We start from the raw sequence: 14,778 nt of genomic DNA, 5'->3' as shown, positions 1-14,778 counted from the left end.
GTGTTCATAGCAGCACTATTTACAATAGCCAAGACATGGGAGCAACCTAAATGTCCATCGACATATGTATGGATAAAGATGTGGTATTTATACACAATGGAATATTACTCAGCTGTAAAAAAAAAATGAAATAGTGCCATTTGCAGCAACATAGATGGGCCCAGAGATTATCATACTAAGTGAAGTAAATCAGACAGAGAAAGACGACTATCATATGATATCACTTATATGTGGAATCTAAAAAAATGATACAAATGAACTTATTTACAAAACAGAAATAGACTCACAGACATAGAAAACAAACTTATGGTTACCAAAGGGGAAAGAGGGGAGGAGGGATAAATTGGGAATTTGGGATTAACATATACACACTACTGTATATAAAATAGGGAAACAACAAGGACCTACTATATAGCACAGGGAACTATATGCAATATCTTGTGTTGATAATAACCTATAATGGAAAAGAATCTGAAAAAGAATAGATATATATTTGTATAACTGAATCACTTTGCTGTATACTGAAACATTGTAAATCAACTATAATTTAAAATTAATTAATCATTAAAAAAATAAGATAGTTTGAATCCCAGGAATTCATGTAAAATGGCATTCATATGATTAGAAAAGGATATAAAAATAGGCTTATTATAATAATTGTAATTACTTTGTGTTCCTTTACTTACTAGATACCAAATGATATCAAATGACCATTTGCCAGTTGTCAGTGTTATATTTCTTAAGAGTACCAAGCTTTATAAAACTATAGTTGACCTGATCAGAGTGTGGAAAACAAGAGGTTGGGAAGGAAACAATTAAAATAACAGTAAATACATATTTTTAAATAATAGTAAATACAATTTCTGGATAGCATCTTCTTTGAAATAAATTTTCAAAAGTTTTTAAGCAAGCCCTTACTGGCTTAAAATCCATTGTCTTTTGTACTTCCATTGTCCTTTATTTTTTTTTCTTATAAGTCTTGACAAAGATATTACAGCAGCCTGGCCTTTTCACAAATTCATATGGTATTGAAAGGGACATTCCTTTCCTTGCATCAGGACTACCAAGATTGGTCTTCAAACCACACATCGAGATTGTGGAGCATAACAGATCTTCTCTCTCTGCTTTACAGATCTATGATTGGTACCCTTTAGTTATATGAAATCACTTGTGATGCTTGTTAAATGCAGATTCCTGGGACTTGCCCTAGAAATTCTGCCCATCAAGTCTGAGAGGGAGTCCAGGCATCTGTATTTTTAACAGGTGCAGCAAGTGATTTTGATGCAGGTATTTGAGGACCACAGTGTCAGAAATATTGGTCTAAGGGAAAAGAGAGCAGTAACTGTTGAGTCACTCACAGAGCTTTTAAAGGCTCACTCCTGGAGATTCTGAATTGGTGTATCTGGGCTGAGCTGATTCTGATGCTTGCTCTTCCTTATGTGTTAATAGTTTAAGGAGGCATGTGAAAAACTTACCTTGGACTTTTAAACTTGGGGGTACAAATGTAAAACTGAGTTGTTATAAAACCAAAGCTCCCAAGGGATTGCATGTGTATGTAAATTTATTTATGCCTTATTAGATCATAAATTATTGCTATTTTACTTTTTTTGTATCATCGCTTCCTATGGCAATAGTTAGAACAATCAGCTGTTCAAACAGAACTTGAGAAAGAAAAGCAAGCCCTCAAGAACGCACTCGGAAAAGCCCAGCTCTCAGAAGAAAAGGAACAAGAAAATAGTGAGCTCCGCACCCAACTTAAACAGCTGCAGGTAGAGACTTATTGGCTCCCAATACATTCTTATATGGGACACCCAAAGATGTTGCCATCTTTATGTCAGACACTTCACAACCTGCTCTTACATGTAGTAAGCTACTTGAGTTATTAGAAAAAAGGACTTCTGGATGGGATAGTACCATAGCCTCTGTTGCGATTATTTTAAGATTACTAATATGCATATCCTTTGTGTTGTTATTATGGTGCTAAGAGATAGAGGCAGTGTCGATAGTAAACAGAGAACACTAGGTAAACTCATGGAGGACAGCAGTACCTTGCATTTCCGCTAGAAGCGGCTTTGTTACCAGACTGAGCTAAAATTATCAGATTGATGCATTCTTCTTCCACTGAAATATCTTTGTAATTATCCAGGAATTTAACTAGAATGAGTTGCAGTAGAACTTCTTAATTGTAAAGTTTTCAATCTCCTTCTCAGAAGGAATGTCATTAAAAATGCAGTCATTTTACATTTTTGAGAGTTTTCTTTGGCAGACTATTTTTATAGCTATTGTCACAATAATCTGCCCGACAAACTGCCCGAGAAGCAAGTGGACAGGATTTTCCAGGTAATTAAACGCTCTCAAAGAGGACATACGTCTGAACAAACAAGTACCTGGATCAACACGCAGGTTTCCAGATCTGTGAGGTCAGGGGTCACTTAGCTGACGTAGGTGGCAGCTGTTACACTTCACCAGAAATCAAGGGGCAGAGTTATTGTGGTTTGGGGGAAGGCTCCAAATATTCATCTAGGGGGATTTGTGACAAATAAGACTAAACTCACCCAAATTCTCTCTCTCTTCTTCCAATGCCTTGAATATTTTTTTCTCAAAATTTAAGAAAATCTAGTTACCTAGAATTTAATTTTTACTGCTATCATTTCAGCTTCTGAAGTAAATATCATAAAAGATATACATGTTTTCCATTCTTGTGTGTGTATTGGGTGTTCACTGGATTATTATTTTTTATTTTTACCTTGGAAATTTTCAAATAATCACAGAATCGGAGAGAAGATAGCCTTATGCCCTTTCGTTTACTCAGCTTAAGGAATTGTCAACATTCTGCTGTTCTTATTTCAATTAATCCACATTTTTTTTTTGCTGGAATATTTTAAAGAAAATCTCATACATCTTTATTTCAACCATAAATACTTCAGTACACATCTATTAAAGAACAGGACTTCAGGGGTCTCTCTCCAAGGTAGAAATTGAGGTCAGCTTTCCAGAATGCTGGTCCATGCTGTAAGACTCTCTTAGTTGGAACTAGGTCCTTTGGTTACTTGGCCTACTGACCTCCTGATGCGGAGTACAAGTTAAACTCACTCTACATTTATCTTTGTCAGAAATCATTTAGTTGCAGTGAACCAAAACCTACTAACACTAGCTCAAGGAAGGAGACAGGCAGCTTGCTGGTGACCAGAGCTGCTCTGATAACCTTCCAGGGCCTGTGTGGCTCTCATTTCTCCTCTGTCTCCCTGGGCATTGCATTTGGCCCAGCATCAACCCCAGCCCCAAGCTGACATAACCTTACAGGTCTAGCTCTCATACAGACTTGCTGGACTGGATCTTGGTTCATATTTTGGAGAGGGAGAGAACTTGTTTTCTGGCTAGCCAGTGGATTGGCTGTCCTTGGGTCAGATCACCTGTGGCCAGGATTAGAAAGTAGTGCAAATATGGTGGACAGGCACGTTCATTGCAATGCTAATTCTCCAACTTAGTTAACAGTGTTAAAAAAAAAAACCAAAAAACCTAATGTTATACCAAGTTTGAAGAAAATCAATTAAGTAGAATATAGGTATTCAGGGGAATATAGTTAATAGTTTAGGACATAGAACTATTTTTCTGTACAATTTAGGGAAATTTTAGCAGTTTCTTTTTACTTGAAAGAGGTACTGTCTGGATTTAATTCTGGGGTCTAGTTATGTTCATTAGTTTCTTAGTGAAAATATCCTAGCATATAACAAATACTCCCATAGAGAATTGTAAGCTATTAGAGAACTTCAGTATTAGATGTTCCACTTTTCAGTTGATTGGCAGATAAAGCTGAGTATTATGGGAAGGTGTTTTTTGTTTTTTCTAAGTTTGAATTATGTATATTCTCAAGCATATTCAAAAATAGAATACTAAAATGAATCCTTATGTATATATCACTCATCTTCAACAGTTTCAACACATGGACTACCTTACTTCATCTATAACACATGGCCAGTCTTATTTCATCTATAATACCCTCCACACCTCACCCCTCACACTTGTTCACACACTGAATTATTTTGAAGTAAATCCAAAACATCTGATTTTATCTGTAAATACTGTACTATTGTTTGTATCTCTAAAAAATAAGGCTTTAAAAAAGAAGCATAGGGTAGTTCCCTGGTGGCCTAGTGGTTATTAGGATTCCGAGCTTTCACTGCTATGGCCCGGCTTCAATCTCTGGTCAGGGAACTGTGATCCCGCAAGCTACTCAGCATGGCCAGAAAAAAAAAAAGAGGCATAAACATGGATATTATCATTACACCTTAAAATTACAATAACTCCTGGGCTTCCCTGGTGGCGCAGTGGTTGAGAGTCCGCCTGCCGATGCAGGGGACACAGGTTCGTGCCCCAGTCCGGGAAGATCCCACATGCTGCAGAGCGGCTGGGCCCGTGAGCCATGGCCGCTGAGCCTGCGCGTCCGGAGCCTGTGCTCCGCAACGGGAGAGGCCACAACACTGAGAGGCCCGCGTACCACAAAAAAAAAAAAAAAAATTACAATAACTCCCTAATATCGTCAAATACCTTAAGTATACAAAATGTTCAAATTATAAATTTTTTAGAAGTGTTATGTTGGAATCAGAATCCAAATAAGGTGCACACATTGCATTTGGATGACTTGACTCTTGTCTCCTGTAATCTATAGTTTTGCTCCTTTTTTTTCTCTTTGTTACATACTAAAGAAAACCAGGTCTTTGTCCTGTAGAGTTTCCCATAGTCTAGATTTTGGTGGTTGCATCCCCATGGCATTGATTAACATGTTCTTATATCACATATGGAGGCTTATTTAGATTCAAGTTATTTACTCTTTGGCAAGAAGACAGTCTTAGGTAGTGTTCATATGTACTTTTTTGCATCACGTCAGGACACATCGTAATGCCTGTTTGTGTCTTTTGTGACTTCGGATTAATCAAAAGATTCAGATATTGTCGGCCATAGTGCAAAGGGTTTTTAAAAAATTGGTAAAGGGAGTTGACTGGAACTGTTATATGGTAAATAACATGGGCTGTGTGTGTGTGTATTTGGGTGTATTTTTTATTTTGTTTTGGTAATTTTTACCCCTCTCCATTTTACCCCCTCCACAGGATGACAATAACCTGTTAAAACAGCAACTTAAAGATTTCCAGAATCACCTTAACCATGTAGTTGATGGTTTGATTCGTCCAGAAGAAGTGGCAGCTCGTGTAGATGAGCTAAGGAGAAAACTGAAATCAGGAGCTGGGGGGATGAGGTAATGGAAAATCGAGACCTCCAGGTAGAGAGTGGGCTGAGTTGTGAATGTGGGGTTCAATGATGAAATCACCTTTCCAACTACTGTTAATGGCTGAGTTCTTTTGTAAGGTTTCCCTTTTCCCTTATCATATTACCATGATTGAGACACAGATTGCTTAATTCAAGTGTCTGTCACTGATTTTTTTGATCTTTTATACTTTTTGGTATTATTTAATTTAAAAAACACAAAGGTTTTACGAGTAACTCATTCTTGAAAGCTTACTGCAGATGGTCAGGAAGTAGAGTCACATTATGCACTTTAAATAGAAAACAAATATCGAAAGAAAACTGAGGCTAATTTGAATATATGAAATGGACATTTATTCTTTGAACACACATTGTTAGCCTGACAGGAGCCTGTGCTTTCAGAGTGGCAACAGTCATTTAATAAAACAATGATTTGCACTCAGGAGGTGCACAGTAGTTTGCTACGGATTGACACCAGTCCCATTCCTCACAACTCTTTTTACTTCTGCACTAATTTTACCGGCATGTTTGCACCCAGCATCCAGCATCAAAAATAAAATGTCACACTTATACCATCTTTTTTTTCCCCCCCTTACCAGAATCCATAGTCCTTCAGATGTCTTAGGGAAAAGTCTCGCTGATTTGCAGAAACAGTTCAGTGAAATCCTTACACGTTCCCAGTGGGAAAAAGAGGAAGCTCAAGTGAGAGAGAGAAAACTCCAAGAAGAAGTGGCTCTGCATCAGGAGAAGCTGGCCAGCGGACAAGAAGAGTTCAGGCAGGCCTGTGAGAGAGCCCTTGAAGCAAGAGTAAGAGAAGGGCAAGAGGCAGCTAGAGGGAAGTGTTCAGAAAACATTCATATTTTTCAGCAAATTACAGTGCTTCCTTTCTCATGTAAATACAGTGTAGGGAATTCCCGGGTGGTCCAGTGGTTAAGATTCCTTGCTTTCACTGCCCAGGGCCAGGGTTCGATCCCTGATGGGGAACTAAGATCCCACAAGCTGCGTGGCACAGCCAAAAAAAAAAAAAAAAGAAAGAAAGAAAATAGTGTCTGTTATGTAGATTATACCTTAATAAAGGTATACCTTTATAAGGTATACCTTTATTAAGGTATAATTAATAAAGGTATAATTTTTTTAAATACAGTGTAATTGTTGTTAGTTTCACTCCTAATAAGTCAAACTAGGTGTGACTAAAATTCAACTCTAAATGTGGTTACTGATGTCAAAGTCAGGCTTCTTTGTGACACTGTGTTTTCCTTGTTTTGGAAGCAAGTGAGAGATGTTTCTTAACGTGCAAGTGGATAATACAACATCGCTAGAGTGTAGTATAGTGCCAGAATCTGAGTTTTTGATGTAATTATTTTCATGATGAGGCAAACATTAAAATGGATCCTAGAGAGCAGTTGTGATAAAGCCACATCCGCAGTAACTCATGAGCACAGTATTTCATTTTACTCTTTAGTAAAATGAAACATAATCCACTAGAAGGTTTTTGTTTTGCTCAAAACATACTTTGCTTAAAAATCATCTTTGAAACTTGATTTCTTCACAGATTAATTGTGACAAGAGGCAACACAAAGCAAGAATTCAGCAATTAGAGAATGAAATTCACTATTTACAAGAAAATCTAAAAAGTATGGAGGAAATCCAAGGCCTTACAGATCTCCAACTTCAGGAAGCTGATGAAGAGAAGGAGAGAATTCTGGCCCAACTCCAAGAGTTAGAGAAGAAGGTGGGCAAGACTAGGAAAGAGACATATGAGTCCCCACTGCCAGGGTCCTGCACCCAGCAATGGGGCAGCTGAGAGGGGTGTGATCCACGGTCACCTCTGGCTGCATTGCTGGCCCAGAGGTGGACCTGACCTAGAGAGACCTAGATGCATGTCATCGAATCAAGAGCCTGAGACAAGGGTGCCATGTTAGATGGAAGCAAGAGAATTGGGATGTAAGGAGTGACTTGAGAGTCAGTGAGGTGGGGCTTAAATGCTATTGGGATGAGTCATGCTGACAGGTTTTCAACCTTCTTGATAATCCCAGTGCATTACCCCCACCTTTTCTGTATGTTAGGCTTTCCTGTCTTTACTTTCTTCCTTGTCCAACTTAAATTCCATGGTCTCCCACTCTCGCTGTTTTTTGCAAGTATCCTCAAATCCCTTGCTCTTTTCTCCTATCTTCTATGACAGAACTGCAGCCATTTGCTTTCTGTAGCCCTGCACCCATGGCTAAGTATTCCTGAAGAAAAAGTCACCCATCCAGGCATAGCAGTAACACTATAAATGTTTGCCACTCCCTTGCTGCACTGTTTCTTACCTTCTCATGTCTCACACCTACCCTCTCCCTTCTCCCAGCCCCAGTGAATGAGTTGCTTCATGCTTCACTGAGAACCCATCAGTTCCCAAGTATTATTGAGTCTGCCTCCAAAATCTCTCTGGAATATTTGCACTTTGTCCTTCTCCAGTGCCACCACCCTCATCCAGCCATCATCTCACTTCTGGACAACTGCTGTGGCCACCTGACGGTCCCCCACTTCCACTCATGACCTGCTCCACAGAGCAGCCAACACGCTCTTCCAAAAACATGAATAGGCTCTTGTCAGCCCCTCCCCGTCTCCCCTTCTCTCCAGCAGCTTCTGTTGTCTTTAGGGTAAAGACAAAAATTCTTCAGCCTCTGAGCCCTTGCATGATTCGCCTCTGTTGAGCTCTCTCCTTTCCTTACCGTGCTGCTTCTTTCAGTTCCTGACTCTTCCCAAGCTCTGTCTTCCCTCCTGGCCGTTCCTTCTCCTGGACCATGTCCCTCCACCGTTCTTCTTCCGGAAAGCCCTCCCCCCACCAATCTAGGTCTCCCCTGCTGGCCTCTCACATAGTACCTTGTTCTGTCCCTTGATAGCAGTGAGCACAGTGTTAGTTACACATTTGTCTGAGTGTTTGTTTAATACATGTCTCTCATAAGCTCCTTGAGGGCAGCAGCCAAGTCTGTTTTGTTTACCACCATATGCCCAGTGCCTGACTCCATGATCACAAGGGGCGGGCCCATTGCTTGGTGATGGTGCCAAGAAATGTTTCTACAACAAATGAATGGGTTATGATCACGAAGATTCTTGACTAAGTATACTGATTCCATTCTAAGTTATCATACAGCTTTGAGATGTTGTTATTTATTTATTCACTCAGGAGCACCTGCTGAGTACCAGGTATGGTTCTAGGCATGGGGTGTGTGAACAGAGTCCCTGCCCTCATGGGGCTTTTGTCTTAATTCATTGCTACCAAATGATTCATCTCTTTAATTAGTGTTTCTTTTATTTTAGAAGAAACTTGAAGATGCCAAATCTCAGGCACAGTTTCTTGGTTTAGATAAGGAACTGAAGAAACTAAAGAAAGCCGTGGCCGCCTCTGATAAGCTGGCCACAGCTGAGCTCACCACTGCCAAAGATCAGCTCAAGTCCCTTCATGGAACCGTTATGAAAATTAACCAGGAGCGTGCAGAGGTGAGTCCCCACGTACAGAACAAGTTTCCAGCAGGGCTGCCTCTGTCAGAAAACATAGCAACTTGTATTATTGATCTCTTGTTATAGACTTTGGCTCTTTTATAAACCACCATAAAGTTGTCTGTTCCTCTTCAGACCTGAAGATTATATTTCCCCCGTCACAACCCTGCTATGGGTCCTGTACTCTATTGAGTCCCAAAGGAGACATCAAATGAAATATACTATCCTAATCTCAAAGTGTAGGGGTCTCTGCTTAGGGAGGCACCTGTCAATACACTTCTGAACAGAGGTCTTCAAGACTTGCTGTATAACCCTTCTGAACCTCAACTTTTTGTCCTTGTCATCTCGTGCAGTCTGATGACAATATGTCACTTCACAGGGTTATTATGACTCCTGACTGAGATAAGTCTGTTATAGTCTTTATAAGATGCAAATGCTTATGAGATTAAGACAGTAAATCATAGGAGGGAAAATCTAACCATGGGGGTCCACAGAGACACCAGTCATGGAAGACTGTAGAACAGAGAAGAAAAAATTAGTCCTTGCTCTTTCTGATGCAGAACCCTGCCCACTTGGCCCCCAGAGAGTGCCAGAGTGAGCTGCCAAATCATAGGAACAGCACAGATAAGCTGGGACTTGGCACTACGTGTGCATGGAGTAGCCAGGCGGGCGATCTGATGAAAGCAGAAGACTCATTCAGAGGAAGAAAGAAATAAAGAGGGCAGCCTGCAATAGCAGTGGTGCCTTTCTCACACCTCTGTCCCTGTAGGAGCTGCAGGAAACAGAGAGGTTCAGCAGAAAGGCAGCTCAAGCCGCCAGGGATCTGACCCGAGCAGAAGCGGAGATCGAACTCCTGCAGAATCTCCTCAGGGATAAAGAGGAGCAGGTCAGTGCTGGTACCCCCATGAGACCACCTCCTTACTGGGTACTTATCAGTTCCTAAAAGATTGAATTAGTGTAGGCGACATCTCAAAGAATTTTGAGGTGCAGCCAATAGTCAATCGGTACTTGATTCTCTGCTGTGTGCCAGGCATTGCATGGTTTAAATGTAAGGAGTAATGCAGTTCCTTGTTAGTAAAGTATAAGTAAAAAATTATAGAATTAGAATCTTACTGCAAGGAGACATGCATCTGGGAAAGAATATTCATTGGCAACTTTGTATATGTGATTTTTTAATAGTTTCGAATTGAGATGGAGAAAGTCGAGGTAGGCACCAGAGGAGCAAACTCACAGGTGCTAGAAATCGAAAAACTGAATGAGACCATGGAGAGACAAAGGAAAGAGATCGCAAGACTGCGGAATTTACTAGACCTCACTGGGGCTGGTAAGGTATTGGGCTTTGATTTTGGTAGTGGTTTTGTAGTTCTAAAATTAAATCATCGTGTTTGTTTTTTACCTTTAGCAAATTTATTTAACGGTTACAGACTAATTCCATGCTCGATTTATAGAGCTGTGATAATTAGCTTCATAAATAAAGCACTTTTTTAAATGTAAGTAAATGCAGTATCAAGGGACTTGATTACAAAGAGAGATTTATTTTTGTATTTTCAAAAGAAATACTGTTTACAAATCTGTTCTTTCTCTGGCTCACTTTATAAGTGAACAGCAGTAGGATATGTCTGTCCTCTTTAAGTGTCAACAAAAATTTATTACCAAAGGACAGGCTGAACGGCAGCTTTGAGGAACTGATAAAAGTCATTGGCTCTCGTGGAATCACTTTTGTATTTTGAGAGAGAGAGGAAGTAGATGATTTCATACCCAACCTCACAGAATGGCTTTCCTTTTACAGATAACAGAGGAGGCTTTGAAAATGTTTTGGAAGAAATTGCTGAACTCCGACGTGAAGTTTCTTATCAGAATGATTACATCAGCAGCATGGCAGATCCTTTCAAAAGACGAGGCTATTGGTACTTTATGCCACCACCATCATCATCAAAAGTAGGAAGTCTGTGGTGCTGGGAATATATACTAAATTTTCTTTAAGAAAGTGTGACTGTGTTGCCTTCCCTAAATCTGTGATCAGGTCTCAAGAACAACATATCTAGGTTAAGCCATGCATTGAGGTTCTTAAGTACTTTGTGCTGTGTGAGATGGAAATGGGGCATTCCCAAGGAATGTGGCAATTGCCCACTCATGCTCAGGTGGTATGTGTGGGGTCCCTGAACAAGGATCCTATAAGGGTAGATAAAGTGACTTGAGCCCAGAGAGCCTTTTGAAAATGGCAGTAGAATTATAGAGTCTCAGACAGAAAAATAGCACCTGGATTGCATTTCCTTTTAACACATTCATTCAGTACTTAGGTCTAGGTCAAGTACAAGGCTTTGGTGGGGAACCATGGTGAATCATATAGCCCCTGCTTTCAAAGAGCTCATGGGCTGGTGGGGAAGACAAGCACACCAATGTAATTACAAAACAGTGACACGCATGTGACAACAGACTGGACTTCCGTGCCCCAGTTGCAGAGAAATGTTAAAGATTTATCTCATGGGGATGTTTAGGGAAGAAGGCTTCACAAACAGGAGCTTGAAGTCAGCACTTAGCAACCCTCAAAGGATGGGCTTTCAGGAGGGAGGGAACAGCTTGTGAGGAAAAGGAGAGTTGGCTTAGCCCCTTGTGGGGCTGGAGGGCTGGATGGGAACAATGAAAGGTGAAACAGGAAACGTAGATTGGGGTCATGCTTTTTTTTTAAAAAAAAAAAAGGGCCTCAAAATCCCTTGCACTTAATTATGTAGGCCTTGGGAAACTGCAGTTGAGTGTGCTATGATCAGAGCTGTAGTTTAGGAAGAATAATCAGGCGGAGTGTGGAGGCTAGACTTGTAGTGGGTGAACTCTGTGTGGGGCTGTTTGAACTTGTTCAGGTGAAGGATGGAAGAAGCCAGAGCCAGAGCAGTGGAGCTAGAGCAGAGATGGACTGAGGGGTGTTCAGGGAGCAAAATGTCAGGGCTTGCAGCCTGAATGTGGGAAGGAAGGAGAGGACTGTAAGTGGCTCTTATCCAAAGCAGAGGGGCTGGGCAACATCCTGCTAGAATCAGCTGACAACAGCAGTCAGGAGAAGCAGCTCCCACATGCTAGGATCCCCAGGTCGTTCAGACTTAATCAGAACCCCGAAAAGCAGAATCTGAAATCCTCCTCCCAGAAATCTAAAGGAAGCCAGACATCCGTGTCACAGCCAGGGCTGCAGGTGGAAGCAGTGTAGGTTAAAGGGTTGACTTATAACTGAAAGGAGAGGGAGAGTAACAGAGTAGAGCTCTAAAGCCACTCCAAGCTCCTGGCACAACAGGAGACTAATATCCCAGCTTGCCTTGCAAGCTCCTGTTTCCTTGATCTTAGTTGCTGGGCCATCAAGGACTAGGCAAAAGAAGAGAAACCAAAAAAAAAAAAAAAAAAAAAGAAGAGAAACCACCAGGAAAGATGAGTACGGGAGACGGGAGGCTGACACCCATGCAGGTTATATGACCACGTAATCACGTCTCGTTTCTGCCTGTGAAAAATGAGATTACGATATATGAAAAGAAACCAGTTCTTTCTCAACTTCGCTCTAGACTTTGACATTTCTCCACATCGGCCTTTTTATTTGTTAAGAGATAGTATGCTCTGCTGTCATTTATTTTAGGTTTCCAGCCACAGTTCCCAGGCCACCAAGGACTCTGGTGTCGGCCTAAAGTATGCAGCCTCAACTCCTGTTAGAAAACCATGGCAGGATGGGAAGGAATACAGTGCACCTCCACCTGCTTCAGGATACTGGGTTTATTCTCCCATCAGGAGTGGGTTACATAAATCATGTTCAAATAGAGGTAAGTTACATCAGGGAAGTTGCATTTCTCTTGCCTGTTTAATGACCTTTTATTGGTTCCCTGAAATCCATAAGACACAGTCCAGACTCCTTATCTTGCTCTGCAAGGCCCTCTGTGACCTGGTCTTGGCCAACGACCTCTTGTCTCACCTTCCATCACTCTCCCACATGTCAGCCATACCCACTGCATGCCACGTTTCTCACACCTCCATGTTTTGAACCCTCTGTTCAGAATGTCCTGCTTCCTCCTTTCTCTCCCAAACCTATTCCTACTCATCCTTCAGCAAGACCCAGGTCCTCAAACAACACTCCTTTTCTGGACCCTTCCTTCTCCCTGCCTTTCCCGGCAGACTGAGCGACATCTTCACCTCCACTCCTGGAATGTGGCAGTTTATTTACATCCTCATGTTATGGCACTAATTAGCTCGACTGAAATGAAGTGTTACAGGTCTGTCTTCCAGAGCTCCAGGGGGAAGAGTCAGACCTGGGGTAAATCCTGGCACTTTCACTGTGTTATCCTAGGGGAATTATTTAGCCACTCTGAGACTGCTAATCTGTAAAATGGGAATATTACCTTCTGAGAATTTGTTCATTCAGGAACTATTTATTGAGTGCCTGCTGTGTGCTAGGCTTTCTTCATCAGTGGAAAAAAAAAAACTAGTTCCTGCTTATAGGGGAGATAAGTAAGAGAACCAACAACTGAGAGAGGCTGTGGTATCTCACAGCACTTCTCTGTTGGTGTTTTACGTAGCACGAAGCAGGCACCCAAATGTTGCTGAATGAATGAAGATGGAAAAAAACCAACAGATAGGTATAAGAAAAACTCAGGGGACTTCCCCGGTGGCACAGTGGTTAGGAATCCACCTTCTAGTGCAGGGGACATGGGTTCGATCCCTGGTCCAGGAAGACCCACATGCCACGGAGCAGTTAAGCCCATGTGCCACAACTACTGAAGCCTGCGGGCCCTAGGGCCCGAGTGCCGCAACTACTGAGCCCGCATGCTGCAACTACTGAAGCCCGTGCACCTAGAGCCCATGCTCCACAGCAAGAGAAGCCACCGCAGTGAGAAGCCCACACACCACAACGCAGAGTAGCCCCCACTCACTGCAACTAGAGAAAGCCCGCTCACAGCAACGAAGACCCAATGCAACCAAAAATAAATTTTAAATTAAAAAAAATAAAGTTCATTCATTTAGAAAAAAAAGAAAAACTCAAGTTCACCTGGTGAAAATAATTTGCATCCCTGTTTGATCCACTTTTCAAAACTGCTTTTGACCTTTTTTACAGACTTTTATTTTCACATCTCTGGTATCTTGGCCTAAACACTGCTGTTCTCTACTGAACATGTTTACCTAGTGAGCCATGGGAATAAAACGCTCTTCTGTTTTTTTGTTTCAAGATGCAGACAGTGGAGGAGATAGCCAGGAAGAGAGTGAGCTGGATGACCAAGAGGACCGCCCATTTGTGCCTCCTCCTGGATACATGATGTATACCGTGTTTCCCGATGGTTCTCCTGTACCTCAGGGCATGGCCCTGTATGCACCACCTCCTCCCTTGCCCAACAACAGCCAACCTCTCACCCCTGGCACTGTTGTTTATGGCCCACCTCCCGCTGGGGCCCCCATCGTATATGGGCCTCCACCCCCCAACTTCTCCATCCCCCTCATCCCAGTGGGCGTGCTGCACTGCAATGTCCCGGAGCACCATAACTTAGTAAGTGGAAAGACACAAGACCCCTGTCCACACTGCTTCCATGGGAGACTGAGTAAGGTTATATACTTAATGAGTCGACCTACTTATGCATGGATTATACCCCAAAAGTGTGTTTGTAAGGCTGATGTTTGGAACTGAGCAAGCATCCTCTTATTAAAACACTGTTCTGGACAGGAGTTAGGGTACCAGGCCATTCTACCAACCTGGTTCAACCATTTTATAACAAAAATGCTTTCAGTCCAGAAAACAGCCATTTTTAGAAAGCTTTTTATATATTTTTCTATTGACCAGTACTATATTAATGTGTTTGTATAGGTATATTCACATACTAGTGCCTGTACCTGTGCATACACATATTATGTGTGCTTGTGTACAAACACATGTAAGAGCAGCGTACAGTAAGGTTTTGGTGGGGGTTATCTCTGGGTGGTGAAATTAATGATTATTCTTTCTTTCTTTTCATAGTTCTTATTGTGCGCATAATTTTGTGTCCTGTTTTTCCCACTTAATGTTATAAGCATTTTCTC

General features: G+C 41.5%; 1 protein-coding gene across 1 annotated transcript in view; it reads left to right on the top strand.

The window, feature by feature from the left end:
• The window catches only part of CNTRL (centriolin), an 84,717-nt gene that overhangs the window by 44,463 nt on the left and 25,476 nt on the right, over positions 1 to 14,778 (top strand). Inside the window, exons 15-24 of the mRNA XM_082843500.1 lie at positions 1,635 to 1,769; positions 5,109 to 5,254; positions 5,862 to 6,069; positions 6,815 to 6,994; positions 8,566 to 8,745; positions 9,515 to 9,631; positions 9,925 to 10,069; positions 10,535 to 10,683; positions 12,359 to 12,539; positions 13,938 to 14,251. Coding sequence (XP_082699626.1) covers positions 1,635 to 1,769; positions 5,109 to 5,254; positions 5,862 to 6,069; positions 6,815 to 6,994; positions 8,566 to 8,745; positions 9,515 to 9,631; positions 9,925 to 10,069; positions 10,535 to 10,683; positions 12,359 to 12,539; positions 13,938 to 14,251 — 1,755 coding nt within the window. The remainder of the gene's footprint in view (positions 1 to 1,634; positions 1,770 to 5,108; positions 5,255 to 5,861; positions 6,070 to 6,814; positions 6,995 to 8,565; positions 8,746 to 9,514; positions 9,632 to 9,924; positions 10,070 to 10,534; positions 10,684 to 12,358; positions 12,540 to 13,937; positions 14,252 to 14,778) is intronic.

Source organism: Leucopleurus acutus, assembly GCF_964270905.1.
Source record: "Leucopleurus acutus genome assembly, chromosome: 7".
In the NCBI taxonomy this organism is placed as follows: Eukaryota; Metazoa; Chordata; class Mammalia; order Artiodactyla; family Delphinidae; genus Leucopleurus; species Leucopleurus acutus.
The sequence above is the reverse complement of the archived record's forward strand: the minus strand, read 5'-3'. Positions and strand labels throughout refer to the sequence as shown.